Source organism: Zonotrichia albicollis, chromosome 2 (genome assembly GCF_047830755.1).
Source record: "Zonotrichia albicollis isolate bZonAlb1 chromosome 2, bZonAlb1.hap1, whole genome shotgun sequence".
Classification (NCBI taxonomy): domain Eukaryota; kingdom Metazoa; phylum Chordata; class Aves; order Passeriformes; family Passerellidae; genus Zonotrichia; species Zonotrichia albicollis.
In genome coordinates this window covers 38,714,509-38,737,772 of record NC_133820.1, presented here as the reverse complement: position 1 = coordinate 38,737,772, position 23,264 = coordinate 38,714,509, and the positions used below count along the sequence as shown (strand labels likewise).

General features: G+C 42.7%; 2 protein-coding genes across 3 annotated transcripts in view; one reads left to right on the top strand and one right to left on the bottom strand.

Annotated features, from left to right (window-relative positions):
- Positions 1–4,606, bottom strand: part of GTF2E1 (general transcription factor IIE subunit 1) — a 49,764-nt gene extending 45,158 nt beyond the window's left edge. Inside the window, exon 1 of the mRNA XM_005486099.2 lies at positions 4,481–4,606. The gene's annotated coding sequence lies outside the window, so the exon portion shown is untranslated. The remainder of the gene's footprint in view (positions 1–4,480) is intronic.
- Positions 4,607–4,696: 90 nt separating this feature from the next.
- On the top strand, positions 4,697–15,983 carry RABL3 (RAB, member of RAS oncogene family like 3). 2 transcript variants are annotated; one of them, XM_005486101.3, is made up of 8 exons: positions 4,697–4,842; positions 5,027–5,118; positions 6,649–6,778; positions 9,605–9,719; positions 10,866–11,016; positions 11,638–11,709; positions 12,524–12,562; positions 15,147–15,983. In XM_005486101.3, the coding sequence occupies exons 1-8, from the start codon at positions 4,797–4,799 to the stop codon at positions 15,210–15,212; spliced, it is 711 nt and encodes a 236-aa protein (XP_005486158.1). In that variant the 5' UTR covers positions 4,697–4,796; the 3' UTR covers positions 15,213–15,983. The 2 variants fall into 2 exon arrangements, with proteins under 2 accessions (XP_005486158.1, XP_005486157.1); XM_005486100.4 differs by having other exon boundaries at positions 10,863–11,016.
- Positions 15,984–23,264: the final 7,281 nt, after the last annotated feature.

Below are 23,264 nucleotides of genomic sequence, written 5' to 3'. Positions count from 1 at the left end.
TAACACACTTTAAGTTCTAAATCCTGCAGAAAACAGTCTTTGGGTGAAACAAAAAATTGATTAGTGCCATTTCTGAGGGAAAAAAAGCCAAAAGCAAGTGCATTCCACTGCCAGATCTCACCAGGCCAAGTGATGCCTGGCCCATGAAGAACCCAAGGCTTTTAATCCCTAAATTGCAAATTCATACCATCTTTCACCAGGCCAAAAGGACACTGATTCAGCTCACAAAATTCAAACCCAGGGGACTTTACCATTGCATCCTTTAGCAGTGATTTCACCTTCTGCTGAAGCAGTAAGTCAAACCTGAATTAATTACCTGTGCAAAGAAATATGGTAACACCTTTAACAAGGTTTTAATGGGCATGCATCTGTTTCATAATAATGTCTGAACTGACGTGAATAATTTATGAACATCAAGGAACATTTTCAGGCAAAAACAATACAAAGGCCAGGATACTCAGCTATGCCAGTAAGCACCTCCAGCAGCAATGATAAGGCACACTGGACAGCATCATATTCAGAAACAGCCAAAAGAAGAATTTCCAAATTTAAACATGGACTTTATTAAAAGAGACAGTTGGTTGGGGAATTGTTCTGGGTAATCACATTCATACAATTCAGTATTATGGGTGCAGGAGGAAAGCAGACCTGTCTGTGTTAACACAGTAGGACAGCAAACCTAAACACACATCTGTTGGGTTTTTTAAATTGCTGTAATTGAAATTGATGTGTCTATAAAAGGCAACACTGGAAAAAGAGACTTACAGTTACACAACACAATCAGATCTGCTGGGTGAAGAAAATAAGGATACCTTCTGCAAGATTGTACCTAAGGTTTAGTAAAATGTATGAGGCCTTCAGCATAACCAGAGATGCCAGAAAGGGTGTCAGGGGGAGAACAAGTGAAAAAAACCCTTTGGTATGATGGGATCAGAGACCACACAGAAGCCAAAAACTGAATTGAGAAAACACCTCCACTTCCAGGTCCTTCCTGATGCAACATCAAAACAACTGAACTCTTCTTTTTCACATACAACAATTTCAAGAGTTTTCAATTCCAATGAACTCTTAACAGGAATTGTGCTAATGAAGTTAGATCTGTTTTTCTTCCTGCTTTTCCTGACTCAAACTGAGACAAAGAGTGCTAGAAGGGTGGTAACCTAGAAGCCACAATGTAGATGAAAATAGTACTAGAAAATATGAAAACCCACATCAGCCAGTGAATTAATATGAATTCTTATCTAATACTGCAAATGTAGATCTTCCTGTTTCAACATGCAACTTTTGAGACTTACATTAGTTTTATCCAGAAAATTCAATGGTCTCACCATTAATATATTTGACAGAGGATCTTTAGAAGCAGAATCTTAAAAAGGAAGCAGACTGCTCTTCAGACTCACAAGGATGTACAAAGCTTTTGAAACACCCCAGATCTCTTTTGGAGGAAAACTTGGAGTTGCAGGTTTGGCTGTAGGCTATCAGACACACTGTTAACTCTTGCACAGGTCCTTCCTATTTTCCCCCACATTTATTTAATTAGTGCTCTTTCTCACTAAATCATTGAAACCACAAAATGCTTCTTCAAGCTTCTGACACAAGATTTTTAAGAAAGAGGAGAAAGCATTATTTACTTACACCACTGACATGGTGAGTGGTGACCTGAGTTTCTTCAGGTAAAATCAAAATCAGGATATAGTAAGAGAATCCCCTCTGCTGTGGATGTGGCAGGTACAGCAGCCTTCCTGGAGCCAGAGCATGCCATATCCTGCTCCAGCTGTCACTTGCAAACACCAGATCCCAGTTTTGTAGCCTCTCACTCTAGGCAGCTTTAAAATTCTGCTTTTCAGAAGATGATGAAGTTAAGCTAAGAGAAGCAATGCTGAATCTTCCTGAGAACAGGAAGGGAAGACATAAATTTCAGAACTACAGTGGGAAAACATGTTATCAATATTTTCACTGTCTGTACAATGTAACCTCAGATACTATTCATCCTTTCCAGAAAAGGGCACAGAATCTTCCACTTTCAAGTCCTGTTTTCACTTGCTTTTCTCTGTAGTGAGCCCAGAACTGCCTTTATCCCACATCAGTTGCAAAATAAAATCTTCTGACATTTTATCAAGAGCTTACTGAGTTTCATTCCCTGGAGAGTTCATGAACACTGCTGCTCAGCTTTTCTCCTACACTACACCTTGATGAGAAATAAGTGTATTTTCATTGTGAGACCTGCCATGAAGTATAAGGGCTGAAAAGAACAATCTGCTTTCACTGAAATCCCTTCTTGTTGGCTTTCCATAAACTGAAACCAGGAGGCCACAGGTATCAAAGGGTTTTCTTCACTCAGGATGAGAAGCTGTGCTGCAGCTGCACACAGAAAGGCTGAGGGGGCTGGCTGAAATGAGGGTGCTTTCCTCTCATTCCACAAGTAAAAACACACAGAGCTGTAATAAGGCCACGAGGTTTGACCACACCTGGCAGAAACTGAACAATTCAGGCTCAGGATGTAATTCTCAATCACTTTTGTAATCTTAATCCAGCATAAACAATAGCAAGGTGTCAGGAAATTACAGGACCACCTGTGTGCATGCACACAAATGGATGAAATTTCCTGTTGCAGCTGACGTCAAATTACACCTCCCTCCCCCAGGGAAGTCTTTCTTTTCCTTCCTTGCCTTTTGCCACAAGCCCCACACCCTTCTGTCTTAATTCTGGCAGTCCACTACTCATATAGCAACAAGAATCGATTGACAAAAAGTGAAAAACTAACTTGCCAAAATAAAAAAGTAGGGCATTTCAGAGAGGTCAAAGGGGAAAAGTTCAAGAATTGAATCATTTAAGTTACCAGACTAGAGCCAAAACAAAACAGAGAAAAGAATGCATGGCTAAGGATGGAGATGAGTGGGGAGTTTTCCCCACATGGTGGCAAATTAACCCAACTGTAATGTGATGCTGTTAGAAAATTTTAATTATGGATACCAGAACCTCCTACAATTTAGACTGATTTGAACCTACCAGGAGAATATGTGTTATTTTGGAGATGTGTAAGCATCAGCCATCACACAGTGAAGTTGTAAGGTTTTGGGGGCCTCTTTAAAGGGAAGAAAGTAAGATAATTTCTCTCACATATCAAGCCCAGGAAGTCATGATAACACCAAAGCACAGTGAATTTAACCCCAGCATTCCTTTCTACATTTCTAACAGGAAAAAATGCAATAATTGATTTTCACATTATGGATTCAGTGGGACCTGGAACACCACACTTTTCATCATGATAGATGATGTGAGCAATATTGCCTTTTGGAAATTCCAGAAAGACAATGAAAAGTTATGGAAGTATTGGGTCCAGTATAGTTTTAGTGCATGAGAGTGCAAATAATTGGGTACATACCGTAGATACAAGCAATAAAGAAACAAAGAAACTAAGTAACAAGACACCAGATTAGCTTTAATTAACTCAGTCTCTTGTTCAGAAGAATCCCCTAAAGCATCCTGTGAGCAAATGAGCTGTATGGCACAGGAAGTGGAAGGCAGGAATGCAATTCCCATCAAGCCTCACTCCTGCCTGAAAGCATGTGCTCCTTCGCAGGCACATGGCTCTGCCCTCACAACACCAGCCCGTGCACCAAACTGATCATTTAAAGGTAGAAAAATAATTTCTTTTCCCCTTTTTGCTATGTTTTTCAACAGTGCAGCGAGCTGGCGGTGAACTCTGACGAGCAACAGAACCAGCACGTAAGAGAGGATGCCACTGCACTGGAAAAGATGAAAGAAAAAACTCCAACTTTTGTGGACAAAAACATTAAGCTACCTAGACTTCAAGAAAATGCACCTTAGCTGAACATCCTTTCCAGAATGCTGATCCTCCTTGTTCATTGTGAGCCGGCTGGAATGGCACAGGCCTATGGCCGGACCCATTTAACAGCAGCTCGGTGCCACTGTGTTGCTGTTCTCGGGAACCAGCCCGCTCCTGAGGCCAGAGAGAATGAAATAATAATAATAATCATGTAATAATGTAACAAAAGAGAAAAAATATATTAAAAAAAACCACCGAGCAAACGTCACCTTGCTGACCTGGAACACGGAATGGTTCCACAGCTGGGTCCAAGGAATGAGCCAAGCAGGGCTGAGCCGGCTCTGGCAGAAGCCCACAGCCCTGCGTGCCCTCAGAAGCACACACGGCACATGAGCTTCAACGCAGCCAGCGGGAGAGCCCCTGCACAGCTTCCCGCTCCCTACCCATTTCATGTGCTGACATTTAAACATCGAACTGTGTACGACTCCCTAGGGCAAGAGGAGGTCAGGAGGACCTCTTTAAAAAAAAAAAAAATCACATAAAACAAAGAAGCCTCAACAAACACCGCAGGAGGAACGGCAAACGGTGGGAAGGAGCCAAGGCGAGGAAGGGGCCCAGACGGGCACAAGGTGCGGGGAGCGGGGGCCCCGCGGGCCGCAGGCACCCCGCGCTCCCGGGGCCGGCACTGACCTGGCGCCGCTTCCAGCTCTCCCGGCTCCGGGCGGCGCTTCCAGCGGCTCCGCCACCGCGTCACCGCCGCGCGCCTCTGCCGGCACCGCCCGCGCCTGCGCCGCGCCGCCCCCCCCGCCGAGCGACACGGAAACGAGCCAATCGCCTGCCCGTACGGAACGGCGCCTTCCCGCCCCCGCCGGGGCTAAGCCAATCAAGAGTGAGAACGCGCTGGCCGCCCGAGCAGGCAGCCAATGGGTTGAGAGAAGCAGCAAGAACGCGCGCCGCGATTGGCGGGCGCGCCGGTGGCCGGGCGTTGTTGCTAAGCAGGGTAAAGATGGCGGCTCTGGACAGGGTCAAGGTGCTGGTGCTGGGCGACTCCGGTGAGTCCGTGGTGTCCCCAGGCCGTGCGTCCTGGGGCCGCTCCTGGCGATCTGCTCCTCGCCTCCCTCCCCGTTACCGCTGAGGGGCCGGGAGCGCCCGCGCTCGCTCCGTGCTGCTCCCGGCCTCGCCACCTGTAAGCCTGGCACCGTCCCCAGGAGCTGTTCTCTCTCTGTGCGCTTGCAGGTGTCGGGAAATCGTCCCTCGTCCACCTCTTGTGCCATAACCAGGTGCTGGGAAACCCGTCCTGGACTGTGGGCTGCTCCGTGGATGTGCGAGTAGGTGACATGCAGGCCTCTTGGTGGCCCTGAGCTGTGTAAGGGAAGGGCCTGGACATTTTATTTCAATGACTTACCGCCCCAGACAGAGCTGTACTTTGGTCATGCCTTTTGCTGAGGGCTTCATCTAATGCACGTAGCGTCAAACGTGAGCCAAGCACTTGTGTAAGCAAGTTTTGACCTTCCAGGGTTGTCACTGTCAGACAAGACATTTGTCACTCGTAGCTCTGCTCCCTACTGCAGTGGCCATTGGTGTGTCACAGGGTGGCTGGTTCCTTGAGAAACAGGCAAGGAACGGCCAAATTGTCAGCCAAACACAGTGGGGGAAAACTGTTCACTCATTTAGCTTGTGGGAACACAGGAAAGCTCAGGGTGATGCTCATGTGTTCGAAAAACAAATTAAAATTCAGGGCCTGGCATGCTTCAGTGCTCTTAGACCTGAGTAAAGAAATTAACAGGAGAAATTTATTCCTGAGACCTGGAATGCAGAATTCATAAACCACAAAGACATGTTAGAGAAAGCAGAGTTGAAGAAGAAACTAACAAAGACAATTAATAAGACCTGGGAAAAAGATAAAAGAGGCTGAAAAAGTGGGCTACATAGCATGAGAAGTGAGAAATCAATAACCAGTAGAAGATTGAATACTAATTAATGAAGACAACTGGGTCACTCAGTGAGCCAGTGAGCGCTAATTCCTTTGTTTGCCAAAATATATAAACAGTTGTAAGTTTTGGTGACTGATGTACACATTTGTGAAGTGCTGCTGCTGCATCTCACTGCCAAATAAAGTAGTGGTGAATTTCTAACCTGCTATTTGGAGACAGTTGTGACCATGGGGTTGCTGCTCCTCCTGGCTGCTTGCTGCAGGACCTGCTCTGGGAGGAATGAGGATGCCCAGCCTCCAGCCCTCATGGGACATTGATAAATATTTTTTCCTTCATCACTCTTTGCTGCATTCTCCTTGAAATGCTTTGCCCTAGGTTAGAAATGTATTTCCAAAATCTGAGGAGAGGAACATGGCAGTCTTGTTAGATTGTGGGCAAAACTACTCAGCAGATCTGGGGGCAGAAGCTGTTGATTAATTCAGTTGAGATGTCAGAGTTTGGAAGGAAAAAGATGTGGTTAGTTGGAATCCAGGTCTGTCACCTGTGTTAATGTTCTTGCAGTGCTGCCATGTGGCTTTTAACAACTGTAAGAAGTCAAGACTTTAATTTTTCCATTTGCTTTAGCAAAACACTGTGTCTGAGCACATCATGAGATGTTGGGTTTGTTAACACTGAGATGCTCAGGATGCTCCCTGTTCACTCACCAGGCTCCCTCTCACATGAGATGGTGACCTCCATCTCTGTGGCATCCAGTGGCTGCTGCTTGACTCATTCCATCTCTCTTCCACTTGAGAGGTTTGAAATAGTGTCAGCATGAGAATTTCCAAATTTCTATCCAAGCACAATAATCCTTCCAGCTGTGCCATGTGGATTAACTCTTGTGGCCGGGTGCTGTGGTTATGTGTGATGTGAATTTTTCAACAGATCCATGACTACAAAGAAGGAACCCCAGAAGAGAAGACCTATTACATTGAGCTGTGGGATGTTGGAGGTTCTGTGGGCAGTGCCACCAGTGTGAAAAGCACACGAGCTGTGTTCTATAATTTGCTGAACGGTAAGTCTGCTTGGTGTAAATGTGGTTTTAATACTGTTTCTGTAAGGAGCTGTCCCTTGCTTCTGGGGCAGAGTTCCAGGCAGCCTGCCTGAGGACTACATTGTTCTCCTTTCTGATTTATACAGGAAAAATGATATTATTTGTAGGCAGAATTTTATGGATTCAGTAGTGAACGGCAGATTTTTTTTCAGGCAAACCTGTATAGATGAGCTCTATCAGCCTTTCCCTTCAGTCTGATGCTGCTGGCACAACAGGGAGGCTTTGAAGTTGCAGTGAAGGTATATCAGACCTTCACCTTTCTGGGTCTGATATACTGCAGATATATGATTTATATTTTTTAAGGTTTTTTTTTTAGTTGTTGTTTATATTTTCTTGTCAGTTCAGTTGTAAAACTTACAGCAGAAAAATGATTCTTTCAGTTTTTATGAACTTTGATAGTTACATCCTACCCTGGCAAATTTGAACTGTGTCCCATAAAATTGCCATATGCTGATAACCATCTTGCCTCTGCTCATTTAGCTTACCAACTTATTTTTAAGAGTTGAATCTTGCAACTTGCTGCATATGTAGGAAGTAGTATTTTGTGCCTTCTGTTGAGATATTGTCTTAAAGGCCAAGTAGTTCATCTGTGTCTCTAACCAGAGTAAATAAGAGATTATGAACATAACAGTGCAGTATTTGAATTGTTACTTTTTGTCATCCCAGGATAGTTCACTAAAACTAGAGGTGTATCAGAGTAAGAACTGCTTCTGAAAATCTGGCTCAAGTGTTCTGTTTGATTCTCTTTGCTTATTCCCTCTCATTTGAAGACTTTTCAGTAACATGTTAAGCCACACAATAAACATTTTTGGCCTGTGACTAACTACTTATTTCTTCCTCTTTTCTCAGGGGGAAAACTGTGTTAGGTACCTCTTGCTTATACTGTTAACCAGATTTCTGTGCATGAGAATTGAGTTGTGCCCTCAAAGCAAGCCTCTTTGGTATATGAAAAAAAATTGATTTCATTTTGATACCAAATCTACAGTGTGCCAAGGAGTGTGGGTCAGACTTGGAAATACCTTAGAACAGCCCATTAGGAAATGAAGTCTTGGACTTGTGCATCTGAGTTATAATTGATGACATTAAAATAGAGTTATTTATCTCCACTGCCCAACAGATACTAATTAGACAGCTTGCATATGAAGAGTGTTGACTTTGGTAGTTAACCTTGGGTCTTTTTTCTTTCATTAGATTAATTTCTCCATTAGAGCTTGTCTCACAAATTGCCTCTGCTTGACCTGATTTAAGAAGAGGAGATGAATGCATTCCTTCTGCCTGACTGCTTGTGCTTTCTGGGCCTGCAGTGGTCTGAAAGCCAGTCAGTGTTTGGTTGTGGCAGCAGCTGAGCTGGCTGCTGACCAGGCTGGTACACTTTGGTTTGGGATTATCCACACATCTTCCACCTGTGGTGGTGTGGGGACTGTGATAGCTGAGGACAGTGACTGGGCAGTGAGGCTTGGCCTTGCACACCTTGTTGTGGGAGGAGCATTTCTGGGAGTAGTCATTGATCCTGCCTGCTCTTTTTGAATGTTGGCAGCCTTTTCCTGCTGGTGCAGCTAACTGTGCAGGTTTTAGGTGAAGCACATAAGGAAATCAAAGGCATAACTGAGGGAGAGAGTGTAGAGGTGGGGAGTGTTTCCCACAGGCTGTGCAGCAGTGCCTCTGGATCTCTTGCTGTAGGCTAAGTTTTGTTGTATCAGGCATTTTCTCTCTACACTGGGGGTGGGCAAGCAGCAGAGTTGCCTTTTTATAGTGTTACTGAGATAAATGCCTTGAAATAGGGCTACAGCTGTGATATGCTGGGAACTCTCGTGGGAGAGCCTGTGCACAGTCATGTGGGGCAGTGGAAAATGTTTGTGGAAATGTGGTTTGTTCCTAGCAGTTGGTGGCACCTCTGGAAGTTATGGTGAAAGACTAAATTAGTGAGTTTTTTCTACCTGTAGGCTGTGAAGTGTTTTGAGAATGAATCCTAATGCAGATAAGGGATATCATTCCATTTTGTCCTTGAATTGATGGTAGCTTGAAGTCTGGAGGAAGTGGGAACATTCCACATATTGCAGAAGGTGTGAATAAATAGAAGAAATTTGCTAGCAGGAGTTGGTAATTGAGTTAGGAACTGTGGTTATCAGAAGTGGGTGTCTGTTAATAGCACAGCTAGGAAGCTTGACTCTGTCTCAGAATTTAGATTTTGAAGGCTCATGGTAATGAAAAATGCTAGAAACTTAATCCTAAGTGCAGTAAGTCTTATTTGCTTTTACCAGCCATTTAGTGGACTATGAAATTTTGTTGGTGTCTGTTTTCCCTTTGGATACCTCCCCAAATATATAGCATTAATTCTTAAAAAAACAGGAAACCAGTAGTTCTCTCTGAACTTCTTTAAAACAAAGAAAAAGCCTTCAAATTTTATAGATAGTGGGATAAAAAATAATTATGTTTACCAGAGAAAGGCTGAATTTTCTGCTGCAGTAATATAGAATTTCAGTGTCATGAGAAGTAGACAGAATCAGTGAATGCCTGCAAGCCTTTTGCAGATTAAAGCTTGAGATGGTTGGTTGTTTCCTGCTTTCATGTGATTTTTCTCCTAGCTCTTAGCCAATTCTTGATAAGCAGCTTTAAAAAACCTGTTGCACCCTGATATTTTCAGCCTTACTTATTCACTGTAACAGAACTGCTTCTACAATCCCTTCCTTCTCAGATATCTGGGAACCTGTGGGTGTCATTTTGGTAAGATAAGGAGGAGAATATGTATCTTTAAATGGCATCTTTCTGTCTTGTCTTTCCCTGCAGGGATCATTTTAGTGCATGACTTGACCAACAAGAAATCATCCCAGAATTTGTATCGCTGGTCTGTGGAAGCACTCAACAGAGATGTTGCTCCAACAGGAGTTCTTGTGACAAATGGGTGAGTGAAAAACAAACATGCAGAGCTCAGACATGGTGATTCCAAGCAGTTGTACAAGTTTTTGTTCCTCTCTAAGGGTGCTTGGTCTCCACAGGAAAGTACATGTGGTTGGACTTGGAAGAAAGAAAGAAAGAAATGGGGAATATCAAAGAAAGCTGTCTGTTGATTGTTCTTTTTCTTTTATACTGCCAGGCAATATCAGGCAGTTCTGGCAGCAGATTCCCAGACTGGGTGGCAGAGACCTTGCTTAAAGGGAAAAGATGTTTATGCATCCTTTATTTGTCTGTGGCCTCTGTGAGAGTGGGTCCAGTCCCAGTTACAAGATTTCTCTGTCTGCACTGAGAGATGCCATTGTAGAGGAAATGTCATGGAGTAATGTGATTGGGGAAAGAGGCATTCCCCTCCATGCACCAAGACTGAGGAAGTTCACTTCATACATTTTTGGTTTGGGTGATGGGGGAATTATTTTAGGAGCATGGCAAAAAGAGCTTAGAAAACTCTGCTTAAACAGCATGTTCATAATTAGCTCTCCAACACCTTGTCAAGGATTTCCTCCTGCACCTCTTTGCTCCTGTCATCCATCTAGTCAAGGAGGTTTTAAAATCATTGTTAAACCTCACACGTGAGCAGGAAGGCAATAGTGAGGAGTGGCTTTTTGTGGGAAAAATATCAGTTGTTAATTTGTCTGTTCTGGTACACGAAACAATTTGTAGAAATGTAGGAAATGGGAAAGAGGATTTGCATTGAATAAACTGCAAAATTCTCCGGTGTCTCCACAGACAGGTTCTTCACAATTGTTTTTATTTTCAGAAGTTTAACTTCTGTAAAGGACGGATGTTCAGCCACCAGCAATTCCTGCTGAAGTTGTTGCTGTTGGTATTTGCTAGAAACCTTGGTTTAGGTAAAGAATTACAGACAAGTGATTATTCTAGCTAAGGAGAGTGATTGAAGCTTGGATTCCTTTGTAGTGACTTAGGTGCAGAAGCTCTTCCTTAATGTAAAGATATTGCATATTTTAACTTAGATTAAATGATTATTAATAGATAAACTGCTGGTTTTTGAGAGGCACAGGGGAGGTGATGTTGTGCTTGTGCCCACTTACATGGCCATTGCCTCCTTCAGGATTGTCTTTGTTTCCCTCAGCAGTGACTATGACCGTGAACAGTTTGGTGATAACCAGATCCCACTGCTGGTAATAGGAACCAAACTGGATCAGATCCCAGAAACTAAGAGGAATGAAGTTTTGACCAGAACAGCATTCTTGGCTGAGGATTTCAATGCTGAAGAGATAAATTTGGTTTGTATCCTTGTCATCTTTGTTGTTTTTTCTTTTGTATAGGAGTGAGTCCAATTTTTAGTAAGTAAAGATGTAACAAAAATTTGGCTTTTGGAGATTTTTCCAGTAGTGCCAGTCATTCACATTTCTGTTGGCTCTGCCCCTTGCTTGTTGAAACAGATATCTTTGTTCACTATTAGGAGATGTAAGGGGTATTAGGTAAGGTCCCTTAAGCTTTGAATTGTTGGCTGGGAGTTAAATTTTCTTTTTCTTGTTTATAGCTCTGACATAGACTGTCTTTGAATGAAACATGAAGATGACTTTATATAGATCTGTGGGTGTAAAAAGACACATGTGCTGTGTCAATGCTTGTACACACACTCCCAATCTCAGGTGTAGCCTGTACAAATCCCTGCCTGACTGCACAGCTGCTGGTGGAAGGAATATGTGGAGCATATGAGGGGTTGCTTAGAATTCTGCAGTTGGTCTTTTGTCTGAAGTGACTGTGGAGCAGAAATCAGCAGATCCATTGTTTTCCCTTGCTGATGGTGTGTGTCAGGGAAAGGGTATGTTCCATTTTCTTGTGTTTGGCTTCCTTGCACTGATTTCCTTGGTTTGTTGTTGTCTTTTTGGGTGTTCTAGGACTGCACCAATCCTCGTTATCTGGCTGCAGGTTCATCCAATGCTGTCAAACTAAGCAGGTTTTTTGATAAGGTAAGTCAGTGAAAGGATGTTTTATTGTCCTGTGCATCAAATGCTGGGATTTGAGCATGAGCAACAGTTTAAGCTGCTCCTTTCACATTCCATTCTCTTGAGTTGGTTCAAGCTAGGTGTGGGAGGGCCAAAGATTGATCTGCTTTTGGAACCCTACAGGAGGTAGCTGATCTGCTTGAAGATTTAGTTCCTGATCTGCATAGAGCAGTGAAAAAGAACTCACAAATGTGCAAAGACACTCTGCTTCTGCCTTTGAAGTTGTGTGGCAGGCCAGAGGGGTTGCAGCATTCTGAGGTAGTAATGTGGGGGGATACAAGACTGGTTAGCTCTGTTGATCCTAGTTAAAAAAAAAAAGCAACCTGTAGGAATTAAGAAATTAATTAAGAATATTATTCTCCCTTCCTGAAGAAGAGACCATTAGGCAAATGTACTACTGTGCAAATGAGAGAGGGAATGCTCTGTTTTAAGCATCCTCCGGGCAAAGATAGCATAGTGGGGCTACTGTGCAGTGGTAGGAATCAGTATCCCTGCAGAGGGAATGGGAGTCTGAAGCAGAAGGCCCACAAACCATCACTCCATTACCCAGGAGGGCTGTGTGGAAGTTGAGGATGATTAGACAGCTTAGAGAGCTTGTGTAAGGATGGCTGTGGATGGCCACTGCTGTGTGTGCTCTAAAGCAGTAGGCCTGGGGCAGAGGTGTGGGGTCAGACCTTGTCCCTTAGCCCTGAGTTCAGTGCTCATGTGTGAAGTGTTGGTTGCAAGGTGAGGTTATGCATGTGCTGTGCAAGCTGAGCTCATTCTCTCTTGTTCCCAGGTCATAGAGAAGAGATACGTCTTGAGAGATGGCAATCAGGTTTGTCACTTTTCCTCCTCTTTTGTTTTATTTCTCCCTGTGTAATGTGAACTGCTGACATAGTCCTCTTGAAAACACAACTTCATGCAAGCTAAGTGGCAATCTGTGCTGGTAATTTCATTCTTGTATCTGTGGGAGCACAGCTGTTAAGGCTAGACAGAAGAATGGCTGACTTTTGTCAGCTGAAGTATTTGTCTGTAAAGTGATTGGCAGTGAAATACTTAAGCATGCTAACATACTGCAAGTTGGAAGAGTGAGGTAAAATAGGCAAATATGATTTCTTTCAGTTCTGTCAGCTTTGGTTGCAGATTAGGGCCATAGATGCTATCCTGAAGGTCAATGAAAGGGTTTTTCTGTACAGCTGGAATGAGATTTTATGTTCAATACAGGTAGTTTCCAGAGACTCAGTGGAGCCACAGGGAAAGTGGCAGTATGATGTCAGCTTGTAATTCATTCCTAAAAGACTGAATTCACTGTTTTCAGCTAGATGGGGAAGTACCAGCAAAATGACTTCTGGTTTGGGCAGGCCACTACAGCTTTTGTGCCCCCCACCTCCCCACGTGCAGTGTGCCATGCAGGGAGTAGTGAAGTTGCATTTACCTTACGTCAAGGTGTTGCAGGTTACCATGAAAAGCATCTCTGAAGTACAGTCACACCTGTACATTGTTAGAGGTAGCTGTGCTGAAAGCCCCTGGAGTGTGGGGGGAAATAGTCACAGGTTACAAAATGTTTCCTCTCTTTGAGTGCTGCTGTAGCGCCTTTTGAAAATAAATTTGCTTTTGCCTCTTTTAGTTCTGCATGATGCCTTTTTTTATTCCCCTCTCCTCCCCACATTCTACTGAAAGGAAGTTTCTCTTTCATGGGAATAATATCTTAATGCAGAAACCTGCCTGTGTGCTGGTTGTCTTTGATGCATGATGTAAGATTTTTATTTCCATCATTTGATCCTATTTAGTGGCTATCCAGGGATTAACTATACATTCCTTTTGGCTGTGTGCCACAGACTGCAGCCTGCTGATGACTGTCTACTTCCCTAACAGCAGCTCAAAAGCTCAAAACAAATCTCAAACAGCAAACAATCATGTTTAAAGAGGCAAAATCCAAATTGGAAATGGAGACTTCAATGCAACCTCTTAATGTTACCATTTGAAGTTATCTCCTTAATGTGGCTCTTACCAATGTGTTTGTGGGTTCTCTACAATAGGTTCCTACAATTATTTGTGTTTTGAGGTATTTCTGTTACAAACTTCTTCAGGATGAAAAGAATTATAAGTTTCAAATTGTTCATAGCTATGACTTCAATCAGATATGTGATAAATAAATAATTGTTTCTCTTAATTAGTGACTTTGATGTAAAAAATGCTAAAGCAGATAACTTTTTACCTATGATGTTCAGGTACTTTTTAGTTATAATGATTGCAATTTTCCTCTTTAAATTCCTGAAGCAGTTTTCATGAGGTGAACCTTTGTACCAAATCTGCCTGATTTTGTTCTTAGAGATGATTGTTTTTCAGAGATGAATAAACCAGTACCTTAGTGAATACCTTGCCTATGTGAGTTTTGGGCCTGAAAACCCCAAGTAAATTTAATCTATGGAGTTTTTAGGGGACTTTTATTTTGGAAAAGCTCTTCAGCTCTCTGCTTACCAGTGAAGTGTGTAACCTGAGCAATCTGCTGCGAATTGTAGATTATGTTTTTGTCCCCACCATCCATACATGCCCTTGTGCTTCTGGCATGATTTGTAGGGCTTGGTTGACTCCCTCCATTTTAATAGACTGTATTTCCTATCAATGTGTGGAATTGTTTTGGGAGGGTGTATTTACAAGGGTCTGCTGTTCCTGCTTGTTTGTAGTGAGTAAGGTAAAAGTTACTCTGGTGTGTAATCAAATGGTTTTATGATGCCAATAGGGCAGATATGCAATATTAGAAAGCAGCACACCACTCTTTTTTGGGGATTCACAGGTGCATTGGATTGAAAATCTGTCTGAAATGCTGTTAAGGCCAGAGAAGCTTCTGATGGTTTCAAGTAGATTTTCTTTGTAAACATCCATTGTCACTGTGTAAGCAGTGTCTGCAGATGGGCTGCAAAAGCAGGAGTGCTAATCCTTTGTATTGTTGCAGCCATTTCTGTCCCAATGATTTTCTTTAAGCTTTCAGTCATTGATAAAACTGTACTTTCAGCTACCACTGAAGTGCTGCTGCCTAGTTTGAAGGCATAAAGCCTCAACAGCTCTTTGATCTTTGATAGGACTTGGTTTATATTGTTTTATAGTTTTAAAAATGAATGGAGGAGAAATTCTTGTATGCACTTGAATCTGCTTTGAAATCTGTCATTAACTGTGTTAGGATTGAGGCTTTCAATTTCCCTTGCCAAAAGTGTTAAGGAGCCCCAGAGAGCAGATGAGCCATAGTGGAGCTGTGCAGTGTTTAATTAGAGCTGCTCCTCGAGCAGCCAGCCGAAGCACTGTGGCCCTGATTCTGGAGATGGCAGAGGTGGGAGATGCTGCAGTTGGCTTGGTAACAGTGTGGGCAAGAGGGAGCTCCTGCTGATTCTGACATGACAGCTTGTCTTCCCTGCCTCTAGATTCCTGGCTTCTCTGAAAGGAAGAGGTTTGGAGGAGGAACACTGAAGAGCCTTCATTATGACTGAGCACTGGAGAAGTGGAAGACAACTTCTCTGAGTTCCTAAAGACATTCCTGTTCCCACTGGATGCTCAATGGCAGCAATGCTTCTGTCAAGCACAGTAAAATGATATTACAGCTGGCTAGCCTGCTGAAGCTTCTGTTGTTGGAAAAGACTTGGAAAGGTTTTGGAAAACCTTTTGGAGAGGTTTTTCAAAAACCTAATCAGGAACCTAGAGTATTGCTTAGGATTGCAGACCATCTGCATCTATGGGAACATCTGGGGAAACTGTGCAATAAATTGAATGCCTCTCACTGCTGTGGGAAACTTCATCATACACAGCACATACATGTGACATCCTTGTCTCCATTTGGAAAACTTATGGACAGTCTTTGCAATGATTTGCATTCGTTTTACCTCTAAAGGGAAGATGACTTTGAGTGGGCCTCTCATGTACAGTAAAGTGACCAAAAGAAGTGAGCAAAACAATGATGGGTAAGGAGTGGTCTGGAAAATAATGGAATGCCTTCATTAAATGAATGGAATGTTGTTTCACCTAGAGCACACTGTTCATCCCTATCCAAAAGGGATAAAAGCAATAGGCAAGATATGAAAAAAGATTTAAAGCCTTAAAAAGAAAATCATTAGTAGAAAACAACTGGTGTTAGTTCTGCTGCTTAAATTAAAATTGTTCACTTTGGAGAGGGCAAAGTAAATCAGGTTCTCCTGTTTATCTTTTCATAATTGATTGTGTCTTGTTTTTTATATTAAATTAAAAGGCAATTCATTGAAAACTGATGGAAAAAGTATGTTTTTATACAATGCTTATTTGGAACAAATGTGACATGGTCCTACTGAGCCTGAGGACTTAGTGGATTCAGAAAACATGGAATGTAAGAACATCCTCTGAACTAGAATGGATAGAAATTTAGAAGGAATATAAAGCTGTGTAAAAACTGAGCATGACTGGGAGGAGAGTTCTGTGAAATAGAGGTTTGCTTTACATAGTTAGCACTGAGGATAAAGGAGACTTGATCTGGTCTGATCTTCTGCACAGGGTCTTGCTTTCCTAAAGAGCCCAAGCTTTGCACGGTTTCTCACTTTGTTAGAATTCCATGGAGTGGCAAAAGCCTGATTTATGGCTTTTCCTTCTTTCCACACTTTCCTCACAGTCACCTCTAATGGTTAAGCCCCTGGCAAAGGCCAACTAGGAGCTGGAGTTAGATATAAATAGAGATTAATAATAAATGGGGATAGAAGAAAGTAAAATGCCGGTGTGAAATTGACAGGGAGCAGAGTTCTGCAGTTTCTGGATTACCTCTGCCTGCAGCTCTTCTGGCAGCTGCTTGGAAATAAATGGAAACCTGCCTACTGCCACTAATCAGCCACAAAAGTGACAGCTGGGGGCACCAGTCAAACTTATTAAAAAGATGGATGCTTTGCTTTTCCTTAGGCCATTTCCAGAAAGGTCTGGGAGCAGTTGTAAACATGAATGCAATAAGTTTTTAGGTGCTTGTGTGAAATAGGTTGTTAGTTTACAACCAGAAGAAACAAGGTACCAAAATATTCATAATAAAGAGCACATGTGTGAGCTGTGCAGCTCGTGACAGCCCCAGTGTCTGTCTCTGATTCTTTGACAATGAAAGCTGGAATTGTTTTCTTAAGGTCAGGTGCAGTCTTAGGGAACCAGGTCTGGGCTCCCTCTGGTTCCTAAGGGGCTGCAGAGCAGAACAAGCAAACTGTGGTGCTGTTCCCTCCTTCACCTTTAGTGCCAACCCCCTGGCTGCAGCTCACCTGTCTGTGTGTTCTAAAATAGGCCTCTAGCCCAGAGTAAGAATCTTGTTTGTTTAGATCTGAGCAATTAGGTATATTTTTTCCTTCTTAGGACAAGGTGATGAGTAATGGAGTTGTGCATGTGGATGATGTTACATTTATTTGTGCAGGGAGCTCCAGCTTCTTGTCAGAACCAGGAGTATGTGAGCAGCTGGAGTTAGTTACGTTGCTTTTCCACCTTTCCTGTTTCAGCTGTCCAAAAATGTTTCACTTGCAAGCTTAGGGATGTGACACCGGACAACTTACTTTTCTATGTCACACTTGTTTTATGTGTTTTACCTTCCTTTTCTCTGCACACACACACACCTCTTCCATGCCCTGTCACCCTTCTGTCTGTCTTGCCTCTGTCTGCCTATACCTCATTCCCTGTTCCCACAAATTCTATCCCTCTTTGTCTCCCCATTTGCCCCATTTGTCTGACCCCTCTGTATGACAAGAAGTCCCAAAGATTCCTCTTTGTGTTTCCTGCTCAGCTCTCCGCTTTCCCCTTTTTTCCCATTTTCCTCTCTGTTCCTCTGTGCCATGCATTGTCTCTTTTGCTGTACCACTGAAATTCTGTTTCTCTGTTTTCCTTCATCTCTGGTCCTGTCTGTCCCTGGTTTGTATTAGGTGCCCACACATTTCACATCAGAACATTGTTACCCAGTCCCTTTAGATTCAAGCTGCTCAATGTCTCTGTGTTATTTCCCAGGCAGAAATGTGTGCCCAGCTGCTGTGTTCCAGAGGTGTCAGTGAAGGTGGCTGGTGCAGGTACATGTGAGATGTGTTGGACCTCCCATGCAGGTGAAATGTAGAGCAAATAAACCACGAGCCTTCCCTGTTCCCAAGGGGCTTGGCAGAGCTTTCTGGTTCATCTGTGACCACTTTGATGACTGGGGGGATCATCAGAATGAATATGAGTATGTCCTTAGCGTGGAAAATTTAGCAAGGATGCCACTGGCTTTTTAAGCATGTGAAACCTATCCAGTAATGGGATTTTGGGTGCAACCTTAATACAAATTTTCATTATTGATTATATTTGCAGAGGCAGCTGCAATATGCTCCGTTTGTCACAAATGAAGGATGAACTGCTGAGTTGTAGCCTGCAGTCAGTATCAGTCAGCTGTGGTGAAGTCAGGGTCTGGGTTCTCATTTCTCAGTGGATAACAAGGTGACAGTTTTCACTGATTGAAAACCTGTTCTGCTTTTCAGCAAAGGGAGCTTAATCCTTCTCTTTCTTTTGTTAGTCAGTTCCTCTTGTTAGAAGTCATGTTTCTGTCTCACTGTCCTTACAAGGATGCTGGTTACTTTGATTCCTTTGTAGGGCTGAGCAAGTGTGTGGCTTAGTGCACTAGTTTGCTTCGACAGAAATCCATTATCATTATTGATGAACCTGTCACTGGCTGGCAAGTTACCAGGAAGTGTGCAGAGGTAAAGCTTTCCTTAGGGTGTGCTTTGCTTCAGCACTCTGTGTTAAGGTCCTCTGACACACAGGGATTTTTACGAAAAAAAAAAATAGTTTTCAGGTGGAAAAAGGGAAGAAAAATAAAAGCAGTTCCAATCTTTAATTTCAAGTAACAATGTCAAAGCTCTCCCATCTAGTGACGGCCTGTGACATGTAGCCAAAAGTATTATTCTTAGTACTTAATATCCACTTTGTGCTACTGTTTTTATTCAGATATCTGATCAGTAAGTGTGGAAAATAAGTTTCTTTATGGTACATGAGGACACAAAGGAGAAATTAGGAAGCATCTCTGTGACTAACAGTGGCCATGTGAGCAGCATAAGGGATTTCCAGTTGTGCAGGCAAAGCTGCAATGAACAGCAATACTCAGGTCCTGACTCTAAATGGATCTTGAAATGAGATGCAGCTCCCTAACAGTGGGAGTGATGATGTCTGAAACAGTTACTGTAAGAAAAGGTGGATTTGTCAATGTTTAGAGTTTTTCAGAGCGGCATTAGTTGCTTTGGGAAAGGCAGGCTTTAGCACAGCTTTGAGGAAAATTCCCCAGCATGCATGTAAGGAAGGTGGTTTAGATGTTCAGAGCTCTCTGTGGCGGCAAAGAGACTGTGAAATATAACTTTGGCAGTTCAGCTGTTTCCCCAACACCTGCTGCAAATACCATTAAATACAGAAATGTGGTTTCTTTTTCCTGCTTTGGCATTGTATTGCTGAGGTACAGCTTGTTGTGCCCCTTGGCCTTAGCTGTGCACAGAAATGCTGGTTCCATACCTACTGAAATTGCACAGGGAGGTTTATTCTCAGCATACCACCATGGACTTCTCTCAAAAAGATGCTGAACACAAGACCAGCTCATAAATAAAAACATATGCTCTTTCTTGACTAGTTCAAAATGAAATCTGGACTGTATGAGCAAACCAACTTAAAATTCAATCATATTTTTGAATAAGAGGAGCATGAATGGAAATAGTGGGTGATTAACCCATGCACATCTACGTTCTCTTTGACCTGAAAGTTAATGTTTGCACAGTGGAAATGCACTGCTGGCTTTGGGTTAAAAATTGTTTAAAGGACAAGGATGCCCAGTAGCTGTGAAGGCTACAACTATGGTCAGAGCTTCTATCTTTCTGTCTGATACCATCTGCTTTTCCTGAGGCTGGTTCTGCTGTGGCTTACATGGGTTTGATGGACTGTGCTACCCTTGCTGAATATAAGGTCAGATTGCAAATTCAGTGGCTGTCCAAAATTAGCACCAGAGTGGGGGAGAACAGAACAAAGCAATGTGACTAAATTTTCTGCTGACTTCTAAGAGTGGTGGTTCTAGCTTGCAGGCAGAAACATCACAGCAACGTGAGCAGGTGGCTTCTCCAGCTCCTATTCATGCAGCATCTGCTTTTTGGCAACCAGGAGTGTGTGCTTTCTGCTGCAGACAACTTTTATGATCTTTCCTGCACAAATAAATGATAATAATTAACCTGTCTGGCATCTCCTGCTGAACAGTCCCAGAAAAATGACAAGGACATATTTCATAAGATCCACTCTACAGGGAAGTACATGTTATTAAAAAGAGCCTTTTTTAACACATTGCTGTAGGCAGTGATTTTTTTTTTAAAAAGTATAAACATTGTTGGTTTATTTTGCTATATTGTGATGAAAGGTTCAAAAAAGAGGTTAATTGTCCTGGTACTAAGTAATACACTATCAGATAAACAAAGACAGCTGCTCTAAAGAGCTCCTGTCCAATTTAGCAGTGTGTAAAGGGTTAACAAGCAAAGAACAGATGCAAATTGAGGAAGCTGGGATCACAGAGACAGAAGTGAATGAGGATATTTATTAATAGGTACATCACTGATGCATTGTAGCTAATGAAGACAGGAGAAGTTGGTCAATTTGGAAGCAGGGTGCATCACTGTGAAAAGCAACAGGTTGTTGCAACAGGAGGGGCACAAATCCATCAGAAAGAATCTGCCTCAGTCACCCCTGACATCTTTTGCCCACAGGAGGGAAGAGCTTGACTCTTGGGACTGGACAATGCCTTGCTGCGGGACACAGTGGTGGGCTGTGATCCACTAATAGTTCACACCATGGCCCCACTACCTGAATCAGCAGGAAACAAAATGCCTTTTAATGCATATGCTGTGAATTCAAATTTTTTTTAGTCCCCTTTTTCTGTTGGATCAAATACAAGCTGCTTCAACTTCTCATTGAAAGGAAATATTTTCCATTCTCCTCCTCATCTTTCATTCATCACTAGGATGTTGAACACTAGCTGCTAAATTTTCAAGCAAGTCCCTTGGTATTTTCATGCTGCCTCTCTGAAGTAGGAGAACTCTTTGAACACCTCTTCAGATGCCTCTGAGAGCAGTTCACAAGTAATAATCTGCAGGTATGCAGGTACCATCCAGTTGTACATACATCACGTTGCAAATACAGTGGTATGGATGTCTTTGCTTTTTGACTTCTTTCTTTTGGGTCTTGTTGTGTCTTTCAGCTGGAATCTCTTTGGAGTAAAGGCCAGGTAAAGACATGCACTGGATAACGTCATGAACCCAGAAAGGTAGCTGAGAAAACACTCAATGCTTTTAATGCTCATTCTTCCAGGCTTAGTTCATTGTGTTTATGCCCCATGTTTATTGTCCTGGTTTAGGGCAAGTTTGGGAGGAAGACACCCTAGGACCTTTATGCAAAAGCAATTCATCCTGTTTCCATGTTTCATAGTTATGTGACAATGAATACAGTTGCTAAAATATTAATGAAGTACATCTATATTTCATGTTACATAAGATTTATAGTCAAGATTTATACTGCAACTAACTAAAGGAGTTGTTTAGGCTAAATCACAGGTTTCCTGAGCCTGGATGTGACCTTTGGAGATATCTCATCCAATCCCCTGCTCAAGGAGAGTCAACTGGAGCAGGTGGCCCAGGACCATATCCAGATGGATTTTGAATGGCTTCACAGGTGGAGAATGCACAACCTCTCTGTGCAATCTATTCCAGTGTTCGACCACCACTTAATATTCACATTTATGGGCAAGGAGGGAAGTCCACAGAGCTGCAGGCCAGTCAGCCTGACCTCCATCCCTCAGAAGGGATGCTTCCAGGCAACTAATCCTGGAAATTTTCACACACATGAAGAGCATGAAGATGATTTGGAGTGATCAGCATAGATCTATTATTTCCCTCTTAAATTGTATGGGCAGGAAGAGAAACACAACATGTGTTAAGATTTTTCTTCTGTATTTCATATAATTTGGAGATCAATAACTTAAGTGGCGTTTCAAGAGAATCTTAATAAATAATGATTTTTGTGGAGTGGAATGGAATGGAATGGAATGGAATGGAATGGAATGGAATGGAATGGAATGGAATGGAATGGCAAGGTCAGGCAGACTAATCAGCTTTAAAACATTCTATGGCCATCAAGTGAGTAAAGTGACAACACCTTGTCTGGTTTTAGGAAACAAAAACAACCAGGAAATAGGCCTACAGATAATTAAAAAGCAACACCTTTATTTTTACCTGTCCCATGAGAAGAAAACAAGAGAATGGAGCTTGTAAGGAGATGTGAGCAAGGTGAAATGAAGGCTCCCAAAGGGAAAAGTAAGGTAAAATGTGATGTTCTCTCTCCTGCTGTGTGTCTCAGTAAAAGAGGATCTTGGAAACCCCTGAAACTCTGCAACTGCAGTTCGCTAAACTGTAGTCAAATGTGTAATTTTTCACTGTCAGAAAATAGGTGAGGTGAACTTTTTACTCTTAAATCTTGTCTGGTAGAAAAGGAGTCTCAAGAGTAGGTGACAGGTGCCAGGTACTTCATTTCTTTGGCAATGATGAATCACTGCTCAAGGTGAGCTAACATATTCACAATCTCTGCCCTGTCCTCCTGTCCTGGAGTATTCCTCTCTGCTGGAGCAATTTTTTATGGCAAAGCTGGGAGAGACCAGGGTATGGAGAGAGCCTTCCTGGTGTGCAGAAACAGAGACCTGAAGAAGACTTATAACTTGGAGATTGCTCAGTCTATACTCTTCTAGAACCAAGGAGAAGTCTCTCTCCCTCTTCCCCATTCAGAACCATTGGCTCTTCATTCAGCCCATTTTCTCCCTCAGGGCAGCCAGCCCATTTTGCCTGCTCCTGAAAGTGGCAGCTCTCAGTGGCTGGAATGAGGAGCTACCAGTTTCCAGAGAAGCAAAGGTGATTTAGGACCTGCCCCTCCTGCAGCCCAAGCTCAGGGGCTGCTGTGGGGGTCACAGGGGCTGGCAACTGCTCTGGGGAGGGAAGGCTTCCAGGATGCTCTAGGAGAGGAAGGGACATTAATTCAGGGTCACATTCAAATTTCAGTGGGTGCCTCCTAGAAATTTCCTCCTAGCAGGGCATATAAGCAGAGCAGGTGATGGAAATGGAAAAAATGCTGCTTTTTATTTTATTTTATTTTTTTAAAGGGGGATGTGGAATTCAAAGTAAAAAAAAAAATCAAATAAAATCAATTGTGTTTTTTCCCCTGCAACTTCTGGAGTGCAGAGCTACTTTCATTAGTATTCTGTAGGTAAATGCTTGCTGCCACTTCTTCCCCAGCAACAGCTTTCTTGAAGAATATTAATATTTCAGAATTTGTAAGTTCCCCTTACGCTAGCTCTAATCACAGGAATACAAAATCCTCCCTTGCTTTTGGCCCCAAAATGCTGTGTAATGTTGCCACACAGTGTTTCCCAAATATCACTACCTTCGCCAAGATGAAGATGTGATCTCTTCTATCCCCCAGCTCAGAAGCATTAATGAACAAATATTCATTACACATTTAAAGGGTTG